General features: G+C 45.6%; 1 protein-coding gene across 1 annotated transcript; it reads right to left on the reverse strand.

The window, feature by feature from the left end:
• Positions 1–1581: 1581 nt before the first annotated feature.
• On the reverse strand, positions 1582–27137 carry PXDC1 (PX domain containing 1). Its single transcript, XM_054192535.1, has 5 exons — positions 26501–27137; positions 13512–13603; positions 13110–13227; positions 9082–9193; positions 1582–3219 (listed from the first exon to the last, which is right to left on the reverse strand). The coding sequence occupies exons 1-5, from the start codon at positions 26754–26756 to the stop codon at positions 3102–3104; spliced, it is 696 nt and encodes a 231-aa protein (XP_054048510.1). The 5' UTR covers positions 26757–27137; the 3' UTR covers positions 1582–3101.
• Positions 27138–27362: the final 225 nt, after the last annotated feature.

Below are 27362 nucleotides of genomic sequence, written 5' to 3' on the forward strand. Positions count from 1 at the left end.
CCAACCACGTTTTTAACCATGAGCTTTACAAAAAGGCCTGATTCTGCCTTGATGGCAAAACATTCCCTTCTGACTGCAGATTTTTCATAACTACCTATGTTTATACTGCTACACTACAGGCCTATCCTCTGGATCCAACATCCCTTTCACACCTAAAGTGTTCAGGACTACTGTATTAACCCATGTGCTGTTGTAAGTGACGCTCTCTATAATATTGCCACGACATGCTACTGAACACAATGGAAACTGAAGCACAGTTGGAAAAGTTGAGCATTCTGCTCCATCAAAAGACAACACTTAACGGAATGATATCTGGACAATGAATTTAGACTATCTTCTTGAAGGATGTTACTAGTCTATAATTAGAGATAGTTGAAAAGAAAAAAAAATTCCCTGTGTTCCTTTTCAACCACGTGTTCAAACTAAGATAATTTTTTTTTGATCAACAGTAAGGTATCTGTACATATGAATCGTCCATATGCATAATTCATACTCTGAGCCTCTCCCAGTTGTAGAGACCTGATCCACATGAGAAAGCTGCAGTGATTTAACCAAAGAAGCGTTTTTTAATTGACTCTACGGACAAAGTAATACAGGTGGCCATTTGCATTCCTTTGATTTATCAAATAAACATATTTCAGCTAAGAGAAATAAATCACATGACATCATCTCTGGAAAACACTTGATCAAATGGCTTTTGAAAAATCCAAGCTAAATGGGTGCAGCTTCTGTTTGTAGATTAGTTCCTTTGCATTAGATTTCCCATTCCCTGAAGACTTCACTGTGCATGCAGCTTAGCTGGTTTTCATACGGGGAATGTGGTTATACATTTAAAAAATTAACAGTACTGCTCTATTTATTTTTTAATCCATATATTTTAAAGTACTTTAAAAAAAGGTAAGTAGTTATCATGTGCTTAAAAATTCCTAGGAAAATTCAAATGAACCAGGGCATGGTATTGCATCAAAGTCAATGATATTTGGTGCTTTTCAAAATATTACTCAAGGAAAAAGCAAGGATAGAGAGATGAAGTAGAATTACCCAAAGCAACATGATAGGCTGACAGCAGAGCCGGGAACTGAAATGAAATATTCCAATTCCCAATCCAGTATATGTGTTTACTAGATGCCATTTCTACTCTATCATGGTTAAGTGACAGAAGAGTTAAAACTAATGAGGGTAAAGCAAATAAACAAACAAAAAACCTTCCCAATTCTAATTCAGAAGGCTGCAGAGATAGCCTTTCCATTCCAGAAATTTCACATATAAGAATTTGGTTTATCTTCAAAAAGAATAGCTTTCAGATTTGATTTCACTTATGGTCTTGAAAATGCAGAATTCCTCCACTGAACTGTGTGGTATCAAACCACATAAACCTAGACACAAGATCAACAGTCAGGCAGAGAGGTTTCACATGGGTATGCACCATATCTACAGTATGGGCAATGGGCGGAGCACAGAAAGAATTGCCAAAAGTCAGCATGTTTCCAAAACTACTAGAGAAAGAGAGATTTGGCATGGTTGGGAGAGTGTCCTAAAAGAAAAAAAAAAAAGGAAGCGGCTGCTTTAAGCTGCAGAACGTGTACTGAAGGTGAGTTATATTTTATTTCATTAAAATATATTTAAAAACATACTGTGTAAAAGAATTAGGATTCTCAATAATTTATTATTTACATTAGCAAATTCTGTTTGACTGTTATTCTATAGATAGAAATGAAAAGTCTGCAGAAGGGAGTCATATCAACTTCTTCAGGACCAAGGAAACCCTTTTACCAAGAAACAATTCCAAAATGCATTCCTTCCCATTTCGATCCCTTCAAATTCATGTTTGCAAACAGATCGCAAAAAGCTCAATGACAGGTCACGATGGTAAGCATTGAGCGCTCACGGCGAGAGCCAGGATTTCAGAGCGCTCCGCAAGAGAGCAACCCCGAGGAGATTTTAATGTTGCACTACTCAGTAGTCAAGAGACTTCAGGGTCTGATCCCGCTCTTGCTCCCACTGTCTTGCCTCCGCTGAAATCCACGGAATTACATGGCAACCAGGCCTGCACCCATCCCTGCTGGCATACCTCGGAAAGCTAGACAGGCTCCTTGAGCCAGGCTGGCAGGGGAGAGAGTGTTTTTCCTACCATTGTAGACACACTGTAGCTTATCATTCTTTTTCAGTCCAAACAAGATGTAAATCTCATTGCCTTCCTCCCCATCCTCTGGGGAGAAAGATGCATAGGGAATTCTCTCTCTGATGTAAACAACCGTAAGCACCATTCACACTTTCTGGTCCACATGAAAAAATTTGTATCCAAGGGCCTGTTGTAGCCTTGGTCGTTCTTAGCAGGGGGCAGCTCAGCTTTCCCATCAGCTTTCCAGATCTCTGAAATCACACGGGTACCCAAACACCATGCACAGTCCATTGCAATGCCAGCTGCTGTCTGCTTTACTATTCCAGAAAAGAGTAGTCGCCTCTTCAGTGATTATATTAAAAAAAACATGTTTAAAAGAAGTAAAGCGGTCAGGTCATGTGTTGTTTCCTGGAGGCACTCAATGGTATTTCTGACATCTCGTGTAAGGCACCAGTCATCCGGTAGCTGAGCAAAATGTGACCCGCAAGACCTCCGTTAAGCAACCGCACTGGGAACTGACAAAATTCATCTAGTTTGCTCGCTTTCTCGCTTATGTAGCATAAAAAGAGTGGTCACGCCATCTGGGGAAGTTTCTGGTGGCATCCTAAAAGAGGAAGCCTCAACTTGCACTGCAAGCGAAGGAGCATGGGTGACAGCATACCACAGCACAAGTTTCTGATGTCTGCATCCCACAGACATAGCAGAGATTTCCTCGAGCCCCAGGAAGCCTCTGCTGCCTTGCTTTCACAGAAAACGAGTTTGCTGTCAGCGGTGAAGCAGTTACCTCCTTACAAGATGTCTCCGTAACACAGAACGGAAGGCCAGACTACAAAACCAGCTTTGTGGCGTACTTGCTGCAACTTCTCCACTGTTGGTCTTGCCCGCACAGCCTTATTCACAGAGATGCAACGCCGGAGATAGCAGAGCCTATGGATGAAGAGGTCGGCTGGATGCTGGCTGGCTGCATCACTGAGCGGCCTCAGTCCAGAATATCAGTCTCAAATGGGACCAGGTGGTAGTATGTCAAATTGGTGACATAAGCCGTTGGATCATCACTGTCTTCTAGCTCTGAGGTAAAGTCACTAACACTTTCAAACCTAAGGAGAAATAAAAAATAAAAAAAATTTAAAAAAAACAAACATCAAAAGGCATTAAGTCATTAATGTTCTTTTAGAAAATCAAAGCTAAAGGAATTGGAAGAAAAGTACCAAGGGAGAGAGAGAAGCCTAGGATATCTTAAGACTGGCCCCTGGAAATTTTGAGAAAAGGCATTTGTGAGAGGTCTACTTGGAAAAAAGGGCTGCAGGCAAGAATTCTTCTGCTGGTACTGCAAGTTAAATTTCTGAGTAAATGTAGCACGTGGACTTGCTTCATACCAGTGCCGTGTTGCAGTAGTATTTCTACTGCTGGTTTTTCAGCTTCAGCTTTGTGAAGCTCAGTTTGCACAACAAAGATGTAGAGTCCCAACACTTTTTCCAAAGCTTCAGTATCTCACTCTCTCTCTCGGCAGCCTGAAATTTGGATTCATACTAGAAGTTGTCAAGGAAGGTACATGCTGATCAACTGTGAATAATGAAGCTACAGTCTCTCTGACATCGGCCTACATATCATTATGCCAGTGTAACCTACTGGAGACAGCAGCAATGGCATCTACTGTCACATTCATAAACCAAAATTCAACACTTCCTAGAGAGAGTTCAGAAGTAAATGTAAACCATTGCTTTCCATGTCCTTAAATAAACAGAAAACCCACTTCTTTATAACCTATGGAAATGAATGGACTGAAGAGTTTGCTTTCGGTAAAACAGGATGGCTATTCCTTTTTAAAACTATGCTAGAACTGTGCAGCATACTAGGAGAGCAAGTTCTCGACTCTTTAGATGGCAGTCTTCAGTAAAAGGGACTTCTATGACTCCTCTCTAATATGACACTGACTCTTCAGAGCACTTGTCATTATAATACCTGAAATTCATATCTCATGACACCTGGTTACCACACTGCATTTAAGATGAACCGGATCAAAAACATTATTCATTGGTTTTCATGCCCCAGGGCTCCCCTCCTACTAACAAATCAATGATTTCCTGGGACACAGCCAAGAATTGTCAGGCTGTCAGATACCTCTACAGTGAGATTTTTATGAGTCTAGAAGATCTTTCACCATGGCCTGGGAAAATCTTCACAGAAAGTACTCAGAGCCGATCCCATCCACACCTCTTCCTCCTCACACCCATGTGTGTATGAATAAGCCATAGTCCAACGAGAACCACGGTGCATGCAAGCAAAGCATCTTGTCCTCCCTGATTTTCAGAGCTACTAGTGAGGAAGGAAGGAAGCAGCAAGTGAGCTCTGGAAGACCGAATCATGCAGCTGAGGTCCACATCCTTCCCTTCTATTCTCACAGCATGTGGCACCAACGCAAAATGCCTCAGTTCCCACACAATAATGGAAAGGAAACTGCCTTTGTTTCCCATCTGAACTCGGACTCTCACCCTTTCACTTCACAGGTACCTTCTCTGGGTTTGGCTTTCGTATGGGGCCAAATGTCTAAGACAAATAGGAAACAATGACTGCTGTGTCCTTCCTCCAGAGCCTCACTGTCTTCCCCACGGCACGAGATTTAGGTTTTGACACACAGAGAACAACCGAATATAAAGAGATTCACAAATTTAGCTTCATTTGTTTTGGTATTTTCCTTCCCACTTCCGAAGTCCTGTGTTATAATCTGAACTTTTGCAGGGACTGCCCACTGTCTCACACCTATTCTCAACCACAAGGCATGAACTTATTAAAACCTACACTTTCCTCAGTCACATACGTTCCCGTTCCAAGGAGGCTTGAATTTCTGCAGTAAGAAAACACTTTACTTCTTCCCAGATAGCCTAGCAGTTAAAGGCAGTCACTGCAGGCCAAGGATTAAGTCTCATCTCTGTTCAAGCAAGGGACTTGAAGAACTGTCAAGTTTCTTTTTCTCACACTCTCTTTAGTATGTTGAAAGAACTTGCATTCATTCTGATAGAGTGAAAAAAAATTTAAATAGAAACTTAAAAATTGCACAAGACAGACAGAAAAAGAAATCCTGACCTAGCTCTGACTATAGAACATGTCTCTAACACCTTTTTAGGCTGGTATACTTCAGCCCTCTGAATAGCAGATAAAGAGATGAAGCTTTAAATTAATTTGGTTTAAAACCACATCTCACCTACACATGAACTGGTTAGACTCCTTTAGTTAAGTGAGGCAACTGCAGACATCCCTCTAACTTCAGCCTAGAGAGCCCTAAGAATCAGGTATTTCAGAGGACCCGAAGGAGAATGGTGGATAAACAGATAGATCTCCCACTCCCATCTCTCCCCAAAACTTTCTTTAGAAGCACCACGGGTTATTGGATAGCATGGTCTGTGCATCCTGCAATGTATGAACACAGCTCTGTCTTCTCCACACTCTTATCTGGTCCTTCTCACCTCTTTTTTTAACTATGAGGACCACAAGGGCCAGGAACTCATGGATTTTCTCCTGCAGTGCTGTTGCTATGGTCTTTACTTGCAACCAAATTGAAATGAGACTGAACTTTGAATGTTTATTACCCTCATTCCTTTACTCCCTCCAGGCTGTTTGCTTGCCTGCATGTGTGGGAACACGCACAGAAGGGAGTTGACTTGGTATCTTGCAAACACTTCACAGATCACATTGTTCTGTCTTACGGACTGCTAGTGATCCAGAAAAAACAGATTATGAAATACCAGCGGGGCAGACAGAACTAAGAAAGCAGAAGAGGAGTCAAGAAGGCTATTCAGACTCTGCGCTCCTTCTCTTGTCAGTTGTATAAAACTAGATTATTACGACTGGAAGGCCCCACAGATTTTGTGGTTCTTCAGCCTTACTGACAGGGTATTACGAGCAGCATGTGAGGTACAAAGCTGTGGCACCGTGTGCCGTGGTTATTGCTGAGAGCTTTCCTTGCCACCAGAAAGGAAGCGCAGGCACAGAAGTCCGCAAAGCACAGCAGTGCTCTGGGGCACTCACACAAACCCAAACTCAATAAGCCAGGCCTGTTTATTACAGCTAGCAGCTGTATAGGGCACCCAACAGTCCAAATGCTTTTGTGCTGTTACCAACATGTCTTTTTCCCCAAATAAAGTTTATGCTAACTCCACAAACTACTGTGGACGTGCAGACTCCTAAATTCCCAAACTGCTGCTCTTGCTATTTTTTCCAAAACTACCTTGACAGACACAAGGACCTACTCCTTGTGCTGTAATACAACTGTCTTTATCATTTTAACTCCTGGTAATGCATTACAGTTACTGCTCACATTCGCCAGGAAAAAAAGGGAAACAAGTTACATAGAAGCTCATTAACTCACAGGAGCAACCCCTAGTGTAAACATGGTGTGAGACAACAATCCAGCTCCTCTCATCACCTTAGGTACGTGCAATACCTGAAGAGATCTCCTCCCACCTAAGACTAAAAAGCACAAGGGAAGCATTTTCTTTTCCTGTCAAGAGTAGGATTTAGTTTTCCTGCAAATATTCTGTATTTAACTTCACCACCTCTGTGCTGCTTGTGCATTGCCACCCATGAAAGTCTCTCCCATAGACCACAAGGCACTTGTGACAACAGCAGTACCATCCTGAAAATGTATGTACTGGAGCGAATTTGCCAAAAAGGCAGCATGCCCAATGCCACAGCCTCTGCTGCTGGCCTAAAAGACAGAAGTGCAAACAGTCTTGGCAGGAGAAGGCACCTCTAATAAAATCAAAGCCTAAGTTATAATGCATTGATTTACCAGCTTTCCTTTCAAAAGGACTGTAAAATACTCAAAGAAACGCACATAAAAGGAGTATTTATGGCACATGGATGCTGAGCACACTGAGTTCACAACATTTTGCAACAGTATGGTGTACTGCCAATTAAAATTAAAGAGAAAATGAAGGGAGTAGAAAGCAACTGCTTCAGAACAACAGAGTAAGCAACTCCAACTTGCAAAAATGCTCCAGTTTCATTTGCAGCAAGTATAAGACTTCTCAGCTGATGGCTCACTGGGTGGGTAGCGCTGCAGGTACAACAGCTAACCAGCGCAGCGGGACCTCCGGGAACGATTGCTACTTGCTGAAGCTCCAAGCGCTTCTCTCCAAAAAATACAGGTTTGCTTTGCAAAATGTCTGATTCAAATACATCGGCGGCCAAAACCCAAAAGCCATACAGAGTTTAATGTTGTTGAAAGGAAAAAGTTCCAATCTGAGGATATACAAGTCCACAAGGAATTAGCTCTGATTTAAGAACAGAAAACATCAGTCCCGTAAATCCAATTTTACAGATACCAAAAAGGAACTGCATAGGATTTTGAAAGACTTTAAAGCTTCCTTTCCGGACTACTAACCTACATTTAAAACAGCACTACAGAAAACTTCTGCTTTTAAAAAAAAGTTTAATTTTTACAAAACAGCTGCGTTACACAAGTGCCATTACATCTCGGCTGTAAAATACAGCTACAGGATCGGCAAATTTAGGGCACCATGTAAAATAGACATTTGAAATCTAGTAACTTCTTGATTCCTGATTTAACTTCCTTCATGAATGTTAAAATACAAATGCACAAAGCCAGGCTATTATTGTGATTTATTTCTTTCACCACAGTTTTTGGGAAAATGTGCCTACCATATAATTTTTATCATAGCAATATTTTCTGGCCTTAATATTCTGACTTCAGTGGGATGAAAATTATATGATGACACTTTCTGATCCCAGAACAGTAAGTTTTGCTTAGGCTGCAGCACATTTTTAAATCAAAGCTAGATTTTAAAAAATGAAAAAAATAAAAATCAAAATTGTTTAAGGTAATCAAAACAAGGTAGAACAAGGCTTTCTTTGGTAATTTGCTCCTATTATTTGTCACTCTCAGTACTAAAAAGTGACCCACTCTGCACTATGACAACTTTAATTGCCAGACATTGGCCTTACAGAATTGCCTCCAGTGTGTCTCTTCAGACTCAATACAAGCTTACAGGCCTAAATACTGTTAGCAAGGTCAAGGTTCAAAACAGTAAGTAAGTTAATAGACAGGCTTCAAGAAATTACACTAGCGCCAGAGATCCACTCCAGCCCCTGACAAAATCTTGTCGAGCTCTAAGCCTTTCCACAGACTGGCGATGACCACATTTTGCATGTGGCAAGATAGAGCACTGCATTCAAAGATAAAGTTTCCATAAGGCTTTTAGTGCTGTGTTTCCATCATTTCAACTGCTCTAATGAAAAAGGAGGGCAATGTTTCTCATTAAAAATATTTAAATGCTTCACTACCTGAAGATCACTGAAATATCAATCACCCACCATGACAGAAATCTGTAGGAGCAGATTTCCATCAAAACCCATCTGTCAATACAGTCACTGACTTAAGACCTACATGAAAGCCCCCCTGGTTACAGGCCTCTGACCCCAGAATACCTACATGCATTAGGAGGCAGAATTTACAAATAAGACTAGTCTAACTTCCCTCTCCCCTAAAGAAAGAAACGTGTTTCACCAAGTCGCAACATGCCCCAGCTGCCTCCGAGGACGGTGTTTTGCTTCCCAAACAAAGCATACCCGTCATAGCAGGATATTCCATCTATAAGGATGCTTGAGTTTCCAAATTTGGAATCAAATCGGCTCTCATCACAGTCAGGAGAGAAAGAAAAATCTCCTCTATTCTCAGCTGGCAGGACCCCTACGACAACCACAGCTTTTTTCATACACAGAGGACTGAGCTCCTTGGGGTCAATAATTCTCACTGAGAATTATTTTAATGGAAAGAACTATGAAGCCTTAGCAATCAGGCCCAGTAATATTTAACACAGTCCAAATGACAACTGTACCAGTCTTGCTCCTAGACAGAGGGTAACTTTTTGCTGGTGGAAACAAAAAGGCTACAGTTTATCTGAGGCTGATAGCATTACTCCTGCACAAATCACACTTACAAGTGTTCTGCTGAATCTACGTCCAGGTGCTTCTCTTTTCCATTGGGTATACTGTGGTCAATGACTATTGTTTCAGTGTTGGCTAAACAAAATCCATTTGATCGCATGATTTCTGTTGGGAGAAGAAAGAAAAAGAAGATGAAAATCTAAAAAAGAAAACAGATGGAAAACAACTGCATATCATATGGAATTAACACGGTCATGAACCGGGATGTGTGCGTGACATTGAAAATCTGTACATGAAAGCAGGAATGAAGAGTTGGTTTCATAGCTTCTTACATCTGCAAACTGCCTGTGCTTAAGCAATTTTATTCACGTTATCAATTCATGATACGGCACGTTTGAAGCAAGGCCCAGTTTTAGTCCCGTTATTGCCAGTGGCAAAATTTTTGTCACCCTTAGCAGAATTGCAGCCCATCCATCATCCATTGCAACCTACCACTACCAAAACATAATTGTGATTTTCATAGATAGTCCCAGGCTTAAGCCAGTTAAGCAAAAACCAAAAGGATGGGAAAAAGGAAATAAAAAGTTACCTTCTGAGATAATTCAACCACCATCTTTAATTCATATAAAACAATATCATCTTCTACATTGCCTTCAACTCTGCTTATTTGTTTCTTACTGTGTAAGAAGCCTCCAATCCAGAATAGCTAAAATTTACACCTAATTCCACTGCCTTACTACCATAGGGAGAGTTTATAATTAAAGAAGAGTATTTGATATGAATGAGAAGTTAATCCATGTCCTTATTACATGGAAAGGCAAACTAGGCAAGTCGCAAGGATTTTTTCCAGTCACACAATCTTAGATGAAGCTAGGGCCACCACAAAATGAAAATATTGTGGCGTAAATCAGCAGTGACTTAAGTGGGACAACTCATGATTTGCCTCAAGGTAAGAGGACTCTGTGTTACACCTTTGCATTATCAGCACAAACAAAAGGAAATTAGTCCATGGCAGAAAATACTGTAGGCACAAAACATATGTACACGGAAGCCCTAAGACCTCGCCTCAAACAGACCAATTTCAACTATACAGTTCAAGTAATGAGCAGGAGAGGAGAAAGAAGAGAGATAATTTTTTTTAAAGTGTACATTTACATGTTCCTTCATTAAGGCAAAGCCAGAACTCACTTCCCTATTTTTCTTGAGAAATTAATCTTTGACTTATAGTCCACATTTTATTGCAACTCACTTTAGCAGTATATATTTGGGGGTGGTAAAAAACTGAACCCCGGTAGAAACACACCAGTCATGACTCATCTTAAACCAACATCATACTGCGGAATAAGATTTACACCACAAATTCAAATTCAGCTTTCATCTAAGAGGGTGGCCCTTTCTCTCTTCACCATCACCCACCGCTCTGAACAGGACCATATGGGGGACAGTTTGTTTTTTCAGAGAATACAAAATATTTTTGCCTGCTTTTCTAAATCTGCAAGCCATGTAGAAAGCTGCACTATGACTAACATGAATACCACGGTGTTTTCCTAGCGTCCTTGACAGGACGCAGGAGTTAAGAGCATTTCATTGCTGTGTGAACTGCTTTAGATGTTATCATTTGCTGCCATCTACTGACAACGCTGGCAGACACCGAAACCATGTCCAGTGAGCAGCATTCAGATGACTCAAATGTCAATTATCATCAAATTTCTGCCTATGCTCTTAAATTCTTTGCAGCAATCACTTAAATGATAAAACTAATTACCACAAGACGCTTTTGGACAGCTGCATAGTTAGGAAAATCTTCCTCCATTTAATTAGGTATGACTCATCGCTACCAAAATTAATACAGAATTAAACCAAAACATGTTATTATTCATCTAAGGTGGTTTCCACAGCTCCTCTACATAGAGGCTGGCAGGAGGGTTCCCTTTGCCTCTGCCCATCAGCCAGGCACCCTCACTCCAAATTTAGGTTCATCTTGACCATCTCTTTGTTGTACCCGCCATGTGACACACTCAGTCATGCACACACAGAGTGCGTGTGCCCCAACGGGCTACACAGCCTCACAAAAATTGTACAAAACCCTTCCAAAGAGCAAAAAGCCCCCAGCCAGAGCAATGCTGCACTTTCGAACCAGTGCAATTCCAAAGACCTTTATTCTTGATATTTGCCTGTTTGAAAAAGAATAAGGTATCGCTGACAGCAGCCACCCTTTGGAACGTTTTTACAATTTGGGGATCCTTCATTTCATAATGGACAGGTGCTAGGACCCACTTTGCAGCTCTGGTCTCATGGTGCAGCACCATATTTCAGACAAAAACAGTGAATATGCTCTCAAGGGTCAGTGCTGAGAACACATCCTGGTGTTCAGGAGCAAAACAAGTAACCACGTTCAGCCTCCAGAAAATGACTCATGTCAGGAACATACACATGAGGAATTTTACCTGAGGTTTCCATATCAACTCAAGGCATCATCCAAACCTCCCTAGCCACAGATGGGGCATGAGACACACATGTTGGCTCCCATCCCTCGCTCCCAGGAAGCCAAATCTGCATCACCCCTCTTTGCAGTACGGCCCCGGGGGCTCTTCTTTACAATCCCTGTGCTGCAGCGTGGGCGTGAGGGGCAATACAAGAAGGCACCAGCACAGATGGCCTGGTAAGACCACAGTTCTCACTGAGGCCCTGTATCACACGGTACGCTTCTAAAGAGTTATTGGTGGGCTCGTAAACTATTTACCAATACAAAGAATATTTATTTAACTAGTTCGCTTCGAACCAGAGCTCAGGATCAATTATGAAAAATCTACCCTGTGTGTAAGATTGATCCTTAAGACACACCATTTACACCTTTAGCATGTTGAAACGCTGACTGGCCACTAACTGATATATTGTTAGTACCTCAAAAAAATGACACCAGTTTCACACTAAATACTTTATACACCTTGGAGGACTATGTAGTATTTCACTTTTATTTCATGCTCTGAAACAAACTCTTCTGGCAACACAAAACCAGCCGTTGCCAGTAGCCTCACGCAAAACATTTCAGTATAGAAATACAAAACCAGGCACGCCAAAAGTCCACAGACTTTTCAACAACAGTCAGTAGCAGATGCAGAGGTGAAAAGCTGAAAGAATAGGCAAGGACAGAGTAATACTGCTCTCTGTTTTACCCACTAGCAATCTGTGGTTTAGAAACTTCCTATGTCTCCACCTGTGACAGGTCTCAATGCACCTTTCCTCCACTCGCTTGTCTAATTCCTTTTTGAAGCCATTTATGCTTTCAGTTCCGCCATATCCTGTGACAATGAGTTCCACTTCTTAACTGTGCTCCGTATGGAAACAAAACAATATTATAACCTTTCTTTTGTTTGTTTAAAGCCTGTTGTCTGTCAACGTTATTGGATAACCTATAGCTCTTGTTTCATGAGAAGTACAGGGTAATTGACCTCCTTCTATTCACAGCTTTGTAGACCTCCAACATATCCCCACTCTGTCCTCTTCTCAAAGTTGAAGTGTCCTTCTTTATTTAACCTTTTTCTTAGAGAAGCTGTTCAACAATTTGAATCCTTGTCCTTTATTTGCATGCTTTTAAATTCTCTTATATCTTCTCTGAGACAGGGAACCCGGAGTTGCGCACACTGTATTTAAGATGGGGTGCTGCTCCTTTCTTCTGTTCTCCCCTCCTTTCCTAATAATATCTAATATTCTCACTGCTGGCTTTGCTCACTGCTTGGCACTGAGCTTACATTTTCACAGAACTGTATCAATAGCCTCAAAATCTTCCTTAGTGGTAACAGAACTATCATATGTGATGATAGCGAAGACTGCATTTTCCTCACATACACTTCTTTGCATTTATCAGCCTTAAATTTCACCTGCCACTCTTCGGCCTGAATGCAGTTCTTCGGCCTGAATGCATCGTATGTCAAGGCTAATTATATGCTCTATGTTATAAAGCAGACTATGGAGAATTATGTTTTGAATTGCTGGTGGGGAAAGAATAAGGGGAACAGCAAATAAATTCATTTTCATTTTGTAATTCTTGTGTCAAATGTAGGAAGCTAACAACTCTTACCTGATATTTTAACTGGACTTTGAAAGTTTGGCTGAATCTTATGGACATTGTCATTTTTTAGAACTTGGTCCAAAGGAGATCTCTCAAAGAACGTGAGGACGACTTCAGATCTTGAATACTTAAAAAGAGGAAAAGAAACAGACATCCTTTTTTACCAGAGGTTTGGCATGTCCCTCTTCTCCCTTTCCACCCCTTCATAGTATCACAGAAAGACGTATTATGAGCAACGGCCTGCAGTCATCATTACACGGTTCTGGCACTTAGCACTTCCCCAAGATACTCAATAAACAGGTGCTTCTTTTAGAGTTTGGCAAAGCCCATCACTTTCTAATCTGCATGAGAGTGCGTGTCACCATCCAGGAGGAGTCAAGCTGGGCTAAATGTGGAACTTGGCTTACTCACCTTCCAGGGCATGTTTATAATAGTCTTCAGAAGCTTTTCCACTTCATTAAGTCTGGCTTCTATATCATGGGCTTCTTTTATTGTGATGAGCCCTAGAAAGAAAGTAAACAGATCATGAGCATAGACAAAAGCACACTTTCCACACACACGTCACCAGCCAGAAGCAGCTGCTCAAGAAGACGTGGAACAATCTCAAATATCATGCCTCCCAGAAATGTCTTTTAACCCAGACCAATGATAAAGCGTGTACCCCAAACTGAGGTGGGTGTAGTTACAAGCAGAGTTGCAAGCCTGACACAAATTCAGCTGTTTATGAGCATATTTAGGAGTTGCAAGACAAGCAGAAGCAGAACCACCTACTCCCTCACCCACTGTTTCACTACACAGCATTACCAGCAGTGATAATCAGCCTGTTTTCTGCTTCCAAGAACCATGATTCATCCTTTTTTTTCTGACAATAAAAAGCAAAAGAAAAACCAAGAAAACCAAAAAACACAACTCACAGATAAGAGGAAAAAACTAAACACAAGCTGAACAAAAGGCTTTGAGGGCAGTCTTGTATTTCTTGAATGTAAGCCCCAGTGAGCGGCCCAAGGAAGATTTCTCAGTATCGTGTTCTTCAAGTGCAAAACAACTTTTTGGATTTTTTTTTTTTTTTAATAATCACTGAATTATCACAGTGCTGCAGAAGGGATTAAAATGGAAATTTTGCTGTCTGGTGTCCACAATGATGCATTACATTGCTTCTAATTTTGAATTGCTCAGTGTGGGGATCTTCAACTGTAATACCATATTTTGTATGTATAATCCGCAGGGCATCTGTAACTTCTCCCTCCTCTTGCAGACTCAGGGAAATATAGCACAGGTTATATGCATGCACAGGGAACATGAGGAGAAGTAAACCCCAAAATCTCACAGCCCTCTAGCAGCCCTTTTATTTCTGATCTTTGTAACCTGCTTTTTCTACCCCAATCATTGTTTCATCTCCATTTGTGCATTTTTTCCAAGGAGGAAGATGCACACATGAAAATGAAATATCTAAGAGATTATTAAATTTAACAAGGTTGACTGGTAAAAAAAACCCCAACCAACCAAACAAAAAAAATAACAAAAAGCTGGAGCAGAAAAAGGCCCAATAAATCAAACCCATCAAAACAAAAAATCTGCAAAGCAGTCTGTGAGAAACAACTTCAATATATAAAAATTGTGTTAAACTAAGTGCATCTCCATCTCCCTATTCAAAAGACAAACACACAGAAACAATCATCCAACACGCACAGTGTGGGGACAACATCCACAAAACCCTTCAGTCTGCATCAGTCCTTGTTTGTTACCCACGAGATATGATCCCATAGAAACTTTCCAGACAAAAGCGTGACTTTGCAGCTGTCAGCTCTCCTCCAATTACAGCCCTCAATAAAACAGAGATTGTCTCCGGAGCAACCAGGTTTACTTGACGGATGTTCCACAGAAGTAGCCTGGTTGCATAAGCCTTTCTACTGCTCGACAGTCCCTCATTTTGCCTGGTTTTGTCAGCATCGCCGCCACCTCACCCCGGCGCAGCTCGCTCCCTCTTCTGACAGCGGAGCAGAGGGTACCAGCAGGCACATAAGGCGGGTAGCTGTGCCGCTACACAGTAGCTGCCGCTACTAGCTGCCGCTAGTGTACACTTTGACCGGTGTACACTACAGTCAGGCAGCTTTGCATGGAAATTCTCTGAAAGGCTGTAAATGCAAATTAACTCGTCTGCATGGGTGCACGGGCTGCGTAATAGCTGGGTTGTGCTTGGTGTTACAGACCTGACCTGCAGACCAGCACCCTTCATCTTCCCACCTACTGGGTGTGTGAGCAGGCCTGGGTGAATCCGCTTCGCCCTCCCGCAAAATATATCCCCATCCCACCTCTGAATGAAGTTCAAACCTTTCAAAAAAAAAGTGTTTTCATCCTCCCTAGAAAGAAGCTGCCAACGGCCCCATGGCCCAGACACCCACCTATGACATTAGAAACACGCTGTCACACTGCCGTAGCCCACATCAGAGAAACCAGAGGTAGCCATCCCAGTGCTGGCTACCGTGGGGGGCCTCCGCGTCTCCTGCTGGTCTTGCTCCAAGTCTGGGGAAATATGGACACAGTCAAAGCAGAGACTGCCCGACTGCGGCTCCCACCTCGCAGGCAAACACCTCACCACTGATCCACTTGGGATCCGGCATTCCACTGCTCTCTCTCAACTCCACCGTCAACCTCAGACCTTTTCCTGAATAAGTATTTACTGTTGAAACCAGCATTTTACCAGGAAGAGGGATACTTTCAAACAAGTGGAGATATTCAGACCAGAGGGGGGAAAAAAAAGGGAAGAAAAAAAGAAAAAAAAAAAAACACCTCAGCAACAACACTGAGCTTTCATCCTATGAGGAAAACCAGCCAAGCAGTTAGGATTTTCTCTCATTAGTAATCAGGGAAAGCATCTGCAGCTCCACACAGCCTTTTTATGCTTCAGGAAGAGAAGTCGGACGAGGCCGTCAGTCTGTCGCACTGTCACAGATCACCCAGTGGGAGGTTTTACAGCTTCTTGCATTCACCAGGAATTCCCAGCCCTGCTCTATTCCTCCTTCCAGCTCTTGGAAAGTCACCAGCCATGCAAGCCCACACTCTGACTTGGAAACTGGCACAGACGACTTGTCACATCTGACACGATAAAAACCGTTTCTTACTGAAGCTTTTAGTAATATCAAAACCAAAAGGCAGACAGCGTAGGAAGGAGAGTAAGTGATACATCTGCCTGGACAACTTCCTATATATGTGCTTAATGATTACAGATGCACAGCTTTGGGGTGTAAAGCTGCTGACCTTACATGAATTCCCCACACAGGGAATTCAGTTTGGCTGAGCCAAAGCCTTCCTTTTCATACGTCTACAGTCTAAATACACAGAAACCACTTGACTGGCTATATATATATAGTGAACCCTGTAATTTCTCCTGCAATAGCCACAGAGTTTGTAAGGCCCTCATTTAGCTTAATTTTACACGTCTCTGTTTTTAAGAGTTAACAGATGCCCTCGTGGTTTTCAGCTAGTCGTAGCCTATGATGCCACAACCCAAGGGATGGCTCAGAGCCTGGAGCAAGACGCTGCCTGCCCAGGCAGCCGGGAGGAGCGGATGCCCCAGTCCCTCCTTCCGCTCCCTTTCAGCACTCGCTAACCGGCTGCTGTCATCAAACACAGCACCTACCTGCGTGAGGAACCCTGTGGTTTGATGACGTGAAGTCTCCGGTGGCAACACTGGTTTAAGGTGCTCTTGCCCTCCCCTGCAACTCATTTCCTCTCCCACAACGCAACACAGGGCTGCCTCTGCTGTGCCAGCACAATTAGGTGAGCAGCAGGGAATACCTCGAACCACTCTTGTCAAAGGCTTCACCTCAGGAAACCCCAGCAGGAGAAGCAAGAGACCGCAGGCTAGGATGCCCCATCCAAGCTCCTTTCTCACCCAGGCTCTCTTGTGTAAAGAAGGGTCACAGAACTGCACCCAAGCTTTCCATCTCTATTTGTGGGGGTGTCTCCCCTGCTTGTCTTCTTTTTCCTTTTCCTAAGTTTTGACAAGGCACAGAAAAAGAAAAAAAGGGGGGGAAAAAAAAAAAAAGCCAAGACTGGTGTAGGATCTCCAGACGCTGGAAACTCCTGAACAAATAGACGCATGCAGATGCCAGCTGCAGACAGAGCCAGCACCTTCACCATTCATTAACCCTGACACCAACGCACCACAAGCTGGGTACACCTGGAGTGCACGGGACTCACTGGCTACGTATGCAGCATCCGTACGGCAGCTACAACACGTCCTGAAGCTGTTGTCTCTCTGCCCGTGGACCGTAAATATCTTTCTATCTGGGGCTTTTAGACCCCAAGAATCCTTATTCAGACAGTTTGCTATAAAATGAAAATAAGACACCAATAAAGCAACCAGTAGCCTGGAACCAGTTGCGCTTTCTTCCACTTGTTCAGTCATGCAACAGAGCTGCGCTCAGAGTGGGGAAATCTCTTCGTGAGGTCATGGTGAAAGGCTGTTCTCATGCCTTTTCCTCTGGCCTGGCCACTGTGTGACTGCTAATGGAAACCATGCGCAAACTCCTCCCAGGAAAACTTTGCTCTCTGTCTTGTTACCTATACTGTGCTTGGACAACCAACTATCTTTTCAAGTGATTTAAATGCTACAAACACCTTTGTTTATAGGACTTGAGGTAAACTGGAGACCCAGCAGCTCCTTTTTCACCACAAACCCTGCTGCCAAATACCACAAACCTCTAAGATTTCTTCACCCTGCGCACAAGGGAGCCCACGCGCTGGGTGACAGGAGGGACAATGCAGGAGGGACAATGCTTAACCCAGGGTGGCACTCGCGTGTACCTGGGATATTTGCTTTTAGCAGGGCTCCGCTGTGCGCACAAGCCCCGTCATCAGCGACCTCATTTTAAGGAAGGGGGAAGCAATCCCTTTTGCATCTTCTCTGCCCTTTTCCAGACCAAGAGCCCCAGGCAAGAGTCCTTAAGACTGGGTAGAAAAGGATTTGCCCGCAGTTTGAGACCAGGCGTACATAGCAGCTTTACGCAGCATAGCAACACGTCCCTGGAAAAACACGGCACAAACAGCACCGGTGGCCTACAGCATCCTTCCTGCTCTGGGACCCTGGTGCTGGAGCAGCTGCAGGAGACCGAGAGAGCAGACGAGCAGCTGTGTACCTGGCACGCTGGCTCGCGGCGTGGGAGAGGGGCCCAGAGTTGCAAACGAGGAGGAAACGAGCTCACCAGAGGAGGAGGATGAACTGGGAGCCAATTCCTGATGTCAATTCCTGTTCCCTGGTAGGCCTGTCCTATTACTGCCACGTGAGCCACCAGATCTGCAACCGATGATATTCTGACAACCGCAGATAACGCGCTGCATGCTTCCACCAAATGAGGCGGACCAGGAATCGCAGCATGTGCTCCATGGCTTGTAATGCAATCACTATGGAGCCCTGGTGATGAGCACGTTGACTCAACAATCCTCTAGTGCCTTCCAAGGGAGAGTAAATTCATGCCTATGTCAAGTATGTCTCATATGCCATCTCTCAATGATGACACAGAGAAGTCTGTTTTTCTGGAGATGTGTTGCTATGTACAAGTCGCTACGTAAACACAATCTCAAACTGTGGGCAAACCCTGTTTCTCCAATCTGAAAGACTCCACTTCAGGCTTGTGTTCAGGAGAGGAATGAAGAATGTCCAAGAGATCTCCTACTTTCTCAAAATCAGTTCAATATGTATAGGAGGCCAAGCAAGAGCAGAAGCCAAAGTGTACTTTCTGAAGATGTGTGCAAGATGGAATGGTGATAGTCCTAAATGTTGTGTATTTTAGTATGTACACAAAGATTAAGATATTTCATTGGGCCCTCCTCACCCTACCTTCTCTCCATCCCCCATGGGAAGACTGGAGAGTAGTTATCAAAGTGAAAAAAGAAGCAGCAAATAAATCCAGGGAGAAATCTTACTGTGTTCTGCTAACCCACACTGCAAGAAAGATTTAAGGCCTATAGATTCAGGTCTTGAGCCCATCCTTCTCTCTTTGCACGAGCCCATGAGCAGCAGTTAGAGATATAAAACCTTTAGGGAAGACACATAAGCCGTCTTGAACAGAAGACTGCTACTCTGCTCTCTCCTCTCACCAGACTGTGTGGTTTCAACAGGAGATATGCTCCTTTCCCCTAGTAACAGTATTCATTAACACTGCACTGCTCACTCTTTTTTATCCTGTGCCCTCATTCCCCCTTTCCCTCAGATATGTTCTAACCCATGTGTACATACACACAATTCAGGATGTAGATGGAGCAATAGGAGGAAGGTCCCAGACACAAGAGGAGGTATACAAATGTCCAATGGAAGAGTTCAATCTGGTTCATCCAAAGAAGGGCCAAGTCCAAAGTAAGATCAGGCTGCTGAGAACCATGTTCAGTCGACTTCTGAATATCCCCACAGACAGATATTCCACAGTATCATGCAGGAACTGAAGCTACCCAGCTGGGATGTGGATCGGGGCTGAAAGGTGGCAGCTCAGCCCAATGATTTCTGCTATTTTGCTCCTTTGCACTGCTTCCCATTTCCTCCCTCTGCTGAAGTAGGCTCTTCTCAATACCACTTCAGCTGGCATCTTTCCCTGCTTCATGGCCATGTCGCCTCTCCTCCCAGCAGCTGCCCTGGTAGCATCCCTCCTCCCCACAGACACACATTCCCTGAATCCCACGTCCTGGGAACTACAGCATTAGCCATCTTAGACTGCTCCCACTTACTGTTGCCTCCTCTCTGACAGAGAAGAAGAGAAAAGGTTGTTAGAAGGACAAAGGAATACTCAGTGGAATGTAAAGGCAGGAAATTCAAAAAAAACAGCAGATGGGAAAGCTTGTTTCACACAACTTTTCTTCAGTAACTCTGCAGAAATAACACTGAAGGAATCCCTTAGGTCCAAAGACTTGATAAGATCCAGAGAAGGGCAGATAATTACAGGCAATCAGAGACATCAGATCTGCAATTACTAGAGACCAGGACTGTCACTTTTCCGTTCTCTGCTGGTTATTTATGCTGACTTCTGGAGCATCTGGTTCTCATCACTAGGGACAGAATCCCAGAGCTAGCTACGGCACTGGTCTGACTTAGTCTGGCAGCTCTGGCAACTCCTCTTTGATGCCTGTTGCCTAATTCTACAACACGCCTCTCTTGGGGCAGACACACTTGCCCCTTCCCCTCATGGGGAAATTCATCCGTCTTGTATGACAAGAGCCACTACAGTCTCCAAAGTATTATTAAGAGATGTGAGTACACAAAGTGCATCTAAGTCACTCCATATTTTTAGAAGTCCCACTAGGCAGCAATGAGCATATTGAAGGTACTGAGGGAAACCTGTTAGACGCAAAAGGAGAAAGAGCTTCCAAAACCCTGCCTGCACTGTGCACACCCAGCTCTAACACAGGCCATTTCTTCTTTTGCAGTTCATGCACAGCAGATGTGAAAATACGGTCAGAGCAAAGTCCTATCCAAACAACTGTCCAACTGAAATCCCCCAGAGCAGGAGGTGTGACCATGACCACCTGAGGACTCTGGCGCACCTGAATGCCTGTACAACACAAGGGGGCAAGTTAAAAGCTGAGAAGTCTAGATCCTAGACTAGGTTTTCCATACATGTATTATTAGTTATGGGATCTCCTGGGATCTCCGGAGGGGAGATAGCACCTCCTGGTGACACAAGTCAGCAGACAGGCCTGCCCTGCAGAGCTCCCTGTCTCGATGCCTGATGAGCCACAGGAGAGAAAAAGATGTCAAAGAAGCACAAGATAAAAGCAAACAAAGCAGTCAGAGCCTGATGAAAAATGCAAGCTCCTACAACCACGGTTTAGCCGCTGGTTTCTTATCAGGTGAGAACTGTCACGAAAAAAACAACCTCATTTCCATTCCATTCCACCAAAAGCCTGTCAGACACATTGCCTCGGTCCACCACAAAAAGGCAACTTGTGCCTAGCTTTATAACAACACGGCGAGCTTCATTTATCTCCATCAGTACTGATGAACCATGAAATTCAGCTAATAAAAAACAAACCCAGGAGCCCCAAACTTAATTTTGGTTACACAGCGCTGCTAGAGCCTGATAACTAAGAGCCACATCCTTTGTCTGCCAGACAGAAGCTCTGAGCAAGCTCCACTAATGAACTGTTGACAATGTCAACAATGAAAAGAGCACAATAGATGCAGTGTATTTATCTGTATTGTCACAGCACCGAAACAGCTGCTGTCTGTGGAAACCACTATGCTGCTTCTCTAGCACTCCCTCTTCTCATAAATCACACTCCCAGATGGTCTTGTAAACAACAACACCACCACTATAATGCAGCATATAAGAAAACCGTAAGTTATGAATGCGACATTTGCAAGCAAACATAATGTTCCTGGGCCGGCTCTTCAGGAACTGCCTTCTGCTTTGTGCAAGTCCTTCCAACGGCAGCCCTGGGGGAGCGTCCCATGCGCTTCCTGGTGCATAGCCACTGGGACACAGAAAACAGCCGATCATCTGCTTCCCGCATGAGGCAACCACACCGGAGGGCAGGCACAAGCCTCAGAGCTACAGCTCAGCGTTAGTCATCTGGGATGGACTGCTCAGGGTCTGCTGCAGGTGAAGTGACCGCCTCTACGCTATGAGAGAAGCTACAGATGCAAAGTTTCTATAGGAAATCTCCACCTTTATGAAAGAGCTGCTATGGATGGACAGAGGTTGAGCACCGACAAGGCAGAAGGGAACAGAAAAGTTCTGGAGAGCCACAGGTAACCATGGATGGCAGCAAGCTGGTGAGGGAAACCTGGAGGCAAAGAAAGGGAACAGAATGCAGCCCAGGGAAAGCGACTTGGAGAAGCAGAGAGAAAATAACAGAAAGGAGAGCAAGGGGGGAAAAGGCCACGACAGAGCAGAATGAGTCAGAGGAAGGACGGAAAGAAGAAAGGGGGAGGCAAATGAGCACTTTGGGAAAAGAGAACCCATCTAGTAAACAAAATAATCTCTAAGACTGAAGAGAGTTTCTGACTTGACGGCTCGGAGTCTCAGAGCAGGACCAGGCGCTACACGTAGGTGCCATACGAACAGCGACACTGGAAGAGCATCTGAGCCTCCGTTCTGATGACAAAGACAACAAAACAGTGGCAGAGGAGGACTGCCAGAAACCACCCTGCCACTCCGAGGGCAAAACAAATCCCAGCCTTGAAAAGCTACTAAGGTGCTCTTCGGGCTTTCCAGTCCTACACTTAAGGCAGAGGCAGGTGTCTGCTGACTGCACTGAACCTGGATCAAGTTCTAAGATAAATCTTAGAAAAGAACCCCTTAAAAGTAATATATAGAAGAAATAGAAGAGGGAAAAAAGAGTACTTTTCCAGGTTTATACTTCACTTACAGCATCTGTTGGATCTGTTGCAACTATTTGTAAATCATCAATTTTAAGTTGGCTGTTAAGTCCATAGTGCTGCCTTTCTCATCAAAACTGATTTAAATACAAAAGCTGATTATTTTGCATATAGAAACAGACAGATTAGTAACATTAGGCTGTATTCTAGCTCTGCTAAGAGTGAACTAGCCTGTGTTTTTCTGTGATCCTCTCTTGTGCATTTGCCTGGAGCGAGGGATGGGTACATTTCAGACACAAATAAAATACTCACAAGTTACTGGTAACATCACAGTGAATCACATTTAGTCACCCTGCAGGTATGCACATATCCAGCCTTGTTTACCAGCTTACTAGTAAGATGCCTAGTGTTGTTGAACGTCCTTGGCCCTTAGCATCATGGTACACTCCAGATGCAGAGAGTGCGCTTTGCCACGTGTTGTTATTAGTTATCAAAGACAAGATCAGATTGTGTGGATGCCGTACTCCCCCCTGGAGACCTCCCCTCCTTTCATATCAAAGAAAGGGTAAGATGAACAGCCAGTGCAGGAAACTGTACCTCCCATCCTCTCTTCTGTCATCTCAAAGCACTGTGCAGATCTGAGAAAGATGAAGAGGGAGAGAGTTGTGGAAGGCAGTCCAAGGGGAAGGGGAGTGGAAAAAAGAAAGGAGAGGGCTGTTTGCTGTTGCTGAGCAAGAAAAGAAGCACATTTCTGCTCAGTGTGAGCTGTTTGCTGAAACCAGCAATAATGGTAACAACTAACTCTTTCTAATACTGCTGACATTTAAAAAAAAAATCTTCTTTAAAAAAGTTAATAACATCAAATAGCTCAAGCTTTCACTCCTCAACCATATCCCTTAAATGTAATGTACTGCAGCTTGACTGAGTTGTAGGATAATGCTAGTCCTGTTAATGCTACTTAGGCAAATCTGTAGGAACTCTGGAGTCCTTCAATGCAATGCAAATTTGGCTTGCAACATTTTACCACTTCCTCCAGATAAAAGGCACAGCTAATATTCACCTTCTTTCAGACAGCCTGAGATAAACACACACACATATACAAACTCACACACATAGGCAAATACACTTGTGGGTATATAAAAATACACACAACTGTATATGACTGAGTGCTAATACACAAAAGAGTCTTCTTATGTCAGGTGTTTTTGTTGGGTTAAATATATTGAGCTTTACTGTAGGCAGCAGGACATCTGCTTTTAAACTGGACATTAAGAAACCGTGCTTACCCCAATAGTTTTCTAAAGACCAGACATGCCCCATGCAATCTCTTCTTACATCCAAAGCTTTGCATCAGTGTCACTTAGTTAACTAAGAATTTTATGTTTCAACTTAGTAAAGTTGCACAAGGCTGTGGCCAGTCACTTTAAAATGCTGGTATGATGACGTGTTCCCTATGCAGAGAAGCACACTCTGCAAAGTAATTTTCTTTAGAGCAGGAGCAGCGTAATTTTAAAGAGTATTACTGAAATTGTGAAGCGCGCTGTGATTTTTATTCCATCTCTGTTGCACAGTTAACTCTCACCCCTTCACCAAGCTAAACAGATCATGATCTGCTTATATTGGGTTTCGATTTGTTCAAATCCTGGACTGATGCTTTGCTTATTCCAGATTCTACTGAAGTTGGTACACCTGTGCCTGAAATAAGGGTAAGTGAAGGTTGCTGGCTCCAGGTCTCAGGCAGGAATTGAGCGTTGCAAGCTGAAGATGCTTACACTTTCCCAGCTGTTCATGCATTGATGGTGTATGTTACCTGGGACTGTCAAGTAAAGCCAGTGCAAGGGACTATAATCCCATCTGGACCCAACTGCACAAAGCTGTGATGGGTCTTGAGGCAGGAGAGGAACCACGCTTAACTTGAGAGAGGTGCTGAGGAATGAGAATGGCTTTAAGGATGCGCAGGAGCTCCTATGCCTAAGCGATGGGAGGGAGCACACTGGGAAGGGCAGGAGGCCAGGGCCAGCAAGGACACAGTCCATCTCCGGCCAGACACAGCACACGCCCCAGACCGGCTGCCAAGCTACTCTTCAGAGCCCCATGAAGCCAACAAATAAAAGGACTACTGGCGCTCTGGGAAGTCGTATTTTAGTCACAGTGACCCTGGCAGGTGCTGTGCCCTGCAGGCCACAGGCAGGCTCACTTCAGACCTACCCAGTATCCTCAAAACCTGGAGCCCAGGTGCCACATAAAGGACATGTTATATAGAATTTACTGCCGCTCAGCACTACTAAAAATTACACTCCAAGTACTTTAGTTAGGGCACCTGCAATGGAGAATAAATTTTCTCAATATTTTAGATGCCTGGTCAGCAACCTAATTGCGTGAGACATGGTATAAGCATGCTGTGCTGGGCACACAGCAGGGCTGAGAGGTGGGGGGGTGCAGGGATCTGCAGGAACAGCCAGAAGACTCCCCCATTCCCAGCCTGCACCCAAGTGGGGGGAGACAGCCCCCCCCCCCCGCACCCAGCGCCCGCAAGCATCCCCCAGCCCGCTCCCCGCAGCGGGCAGCAAGGGGATGGGGGGGCTGCCGCCACCCCGGCAGCCCTGCGCCCATCCCCGCCGTCTGCAGAGGGCACTCGGGGCCCGCGAGTGACGGCGGGTGTCCCCCGGCGCCGACGGAGCCGAGCTGCCACCTCCCCGCAGCGGGGAGGGGAAAAGCCCGGCGCCGGGGGACACCCGCCGGGGAGCGGGCTGCCGCTCCCGCCACCGAAAGAAGCTAAGGAGAGGGAAAGGCATAAGCATTTTTAAATGAGGCGCGACCCCCAACCTCCCCTACCAGAGGTTAGGGGTCTGGCAGGACAATAGAAAAAGACCTTTTTTTTTAACCACCCTTCAGGAAACATCCTCGGCGAGTCAGGCCGGGAGAGACCCTCTGGTGCTGTCCCCCCTTGCAGGGAGCAGAGCCCGCTGTCACACAGGTAGGGCCCAGAAATAAATCCCATGGATTTACACCACTATGCAGGGTGGAGAACCAGCCCCCAGAATCTCAAATGCCCCCTCTCCCCTCCCCACCCCCCCCCGCAGACGGGGGTCACACTAGTAAGGTGAGAGGTGGCGTGAGAGCAGTGGAGAACTTCTCCAACCTCCCCCAGAGGAAAACACACAAAACGCCCTTTTTTTTCTCCCCCTTCCTGTTCAATCAAGTCATTTATGTGGTTACTCAAACGTCTGGGGACACTGGCAGTGCTATGCGCACATCCATTTTCGTATGAGCGGATGCTCCGCACCACCCTACACGCTTGAAATATTTCAGAGCAAAACACATCACTACATCTAAAAAATAACCCTAACGGTAAAAAAAATTAAAACCCAACCACAAGACGGCTTAGCAGGTACATTCTGCTTCTGCATGGGCAGCATCCCCCGAGTTGGGTTAATCCACTCCAGAAAGCAAAAGAGAAAACATGGCTCTAACCGCTGGTGCAACTCCCCTGTTCTGCAGAAGTTATGCGAGGAATTATGCCAGCTCCCAGAGTCACTCCGTCCACTGGCAAGCGCCGCAGCCTCTTTTTTTTTTTTTTTTCCCCTCCTCTCCTTGGGGCAAACAACATACCAACATGCGGAGATTTTTCAGCTACAGCCCTTCTCCTGCCAACAATCCCCCTCTCGGGAAGCCTCGGGGAGGCCGGAGGCAGCGGAGAGGGGCAGCGCCAAGAGGGACCCCTCTGCTCCTCAAGCCCAGCCCGGAGCCGGTTCCCGGCCGGTTCCCGGGCAGCCGGGCCAGCGGCGGGGCCGGGGTCTCCCTTCTGCGGGAGCCCGGAGCCCGCGGGGCACCCCTACCGTACACTTGCCAAAAAAATGTAACAGAAATTAACAGCCCGGGAGGAGTTTCCGACCGTAAAACGCCCCCGCAGCCTTCCAGCCCCCCCGCCCCGTCCGGTCCCGTAGAGGCTCCGGCTCCTCACCCCGCTTCCCTCCGCCTGGGGGACACCGCCCGACCCGCCACCGCCGCCCCGGGGGAAGCGGCAGCGGCTGAAAGCCCGCCCGCCCGCTCGTCAGCCAAGCGGGTCCGCGGAGGCAGCTCAAACCTTGGAGCAAAGGGGAGCGGGACAGCTCGGGCCGGTCCTCGGGGAAGGAGTCGAGGAGGCGCTTGAAAAGGCGGCCGAGGTCGGAGTAGCTGCGGTGCAGGTAGAGGATGTTGCGGTCCGACCACTCGGTGCGGATCTCGTAGAACTCCTCCTCGTCGCCCCGCCGGCTGATGATGAGCCGCCGGATCCCGTTCACCCAGCAGCCCCGCACGTACATGTTCACCAGCGAGGTGCCCTCAAACACGGCCGAGGCCATCCCGCCGCCGCCCGCGCATCCCCCGCCGCCGGCGGAGGGCGAAGCGCACCGCCCCGCGCCGCCGCGGCCAAGTTAAGAGGAGGAGGAGGAGGAGGAAGAGGAGGAGGAGGAGGAAGAGAGAAGGGGGGTGCCACCCGCCGCACGGCCACCCCCTCGTCCCGGCCCTGCCCTGCCCGCCGGGCCTGAGCCGCCTCCCGGCGCTGGAGAGAGGGCCCGACGGCGCCTCATAGACTGCGGTCCGCAGCGAGGGGACGGCCCGGGCACCCCCTGTCCCCGCTCCGCCGAGACCCCGGCACCGACCAGGGCGGCTCTCACCCCCTCCCGGGGCGGGGAACGGGGTGGCTCGGCCCCTTCTTCCCCGGCAGAGCCCCTCCCGTCCAGGGCGGGGGGGAGCGGAGCTGCCCGCGGCCGCTGCGGGCCCCCCCCCCGGCCCCGGCCCCCCAGCCAACGCCCGCCCCCTCCGCCAAACACCCGCGGTCCCCGCGGCGGGATCCTCCTCTTCCTTCTCGGGACGATTTCGCAGACGCCACAGACATGACGAGGAAATTTTTTCCCTTCCCAGTGACCCCAGAAGGTTTTTTTCTTTTTTTTTTTTTTTTTTTTTTT

This window comes from Rissa tridactyla, chromosome 2, assembly GCF_028500815.1.
Source record: "Rissa tridactyla isolate bRisTri1 chromosome 2, bRisTri1.patW.cur.20221130, whole genome shotgun sequence".
Classification (NCBI taxonomy): Eukaryota; Metazoa; Chordata; class Aves; order Charadriiformes; family Laridae; genus Rissa; species Rissa tridactyla.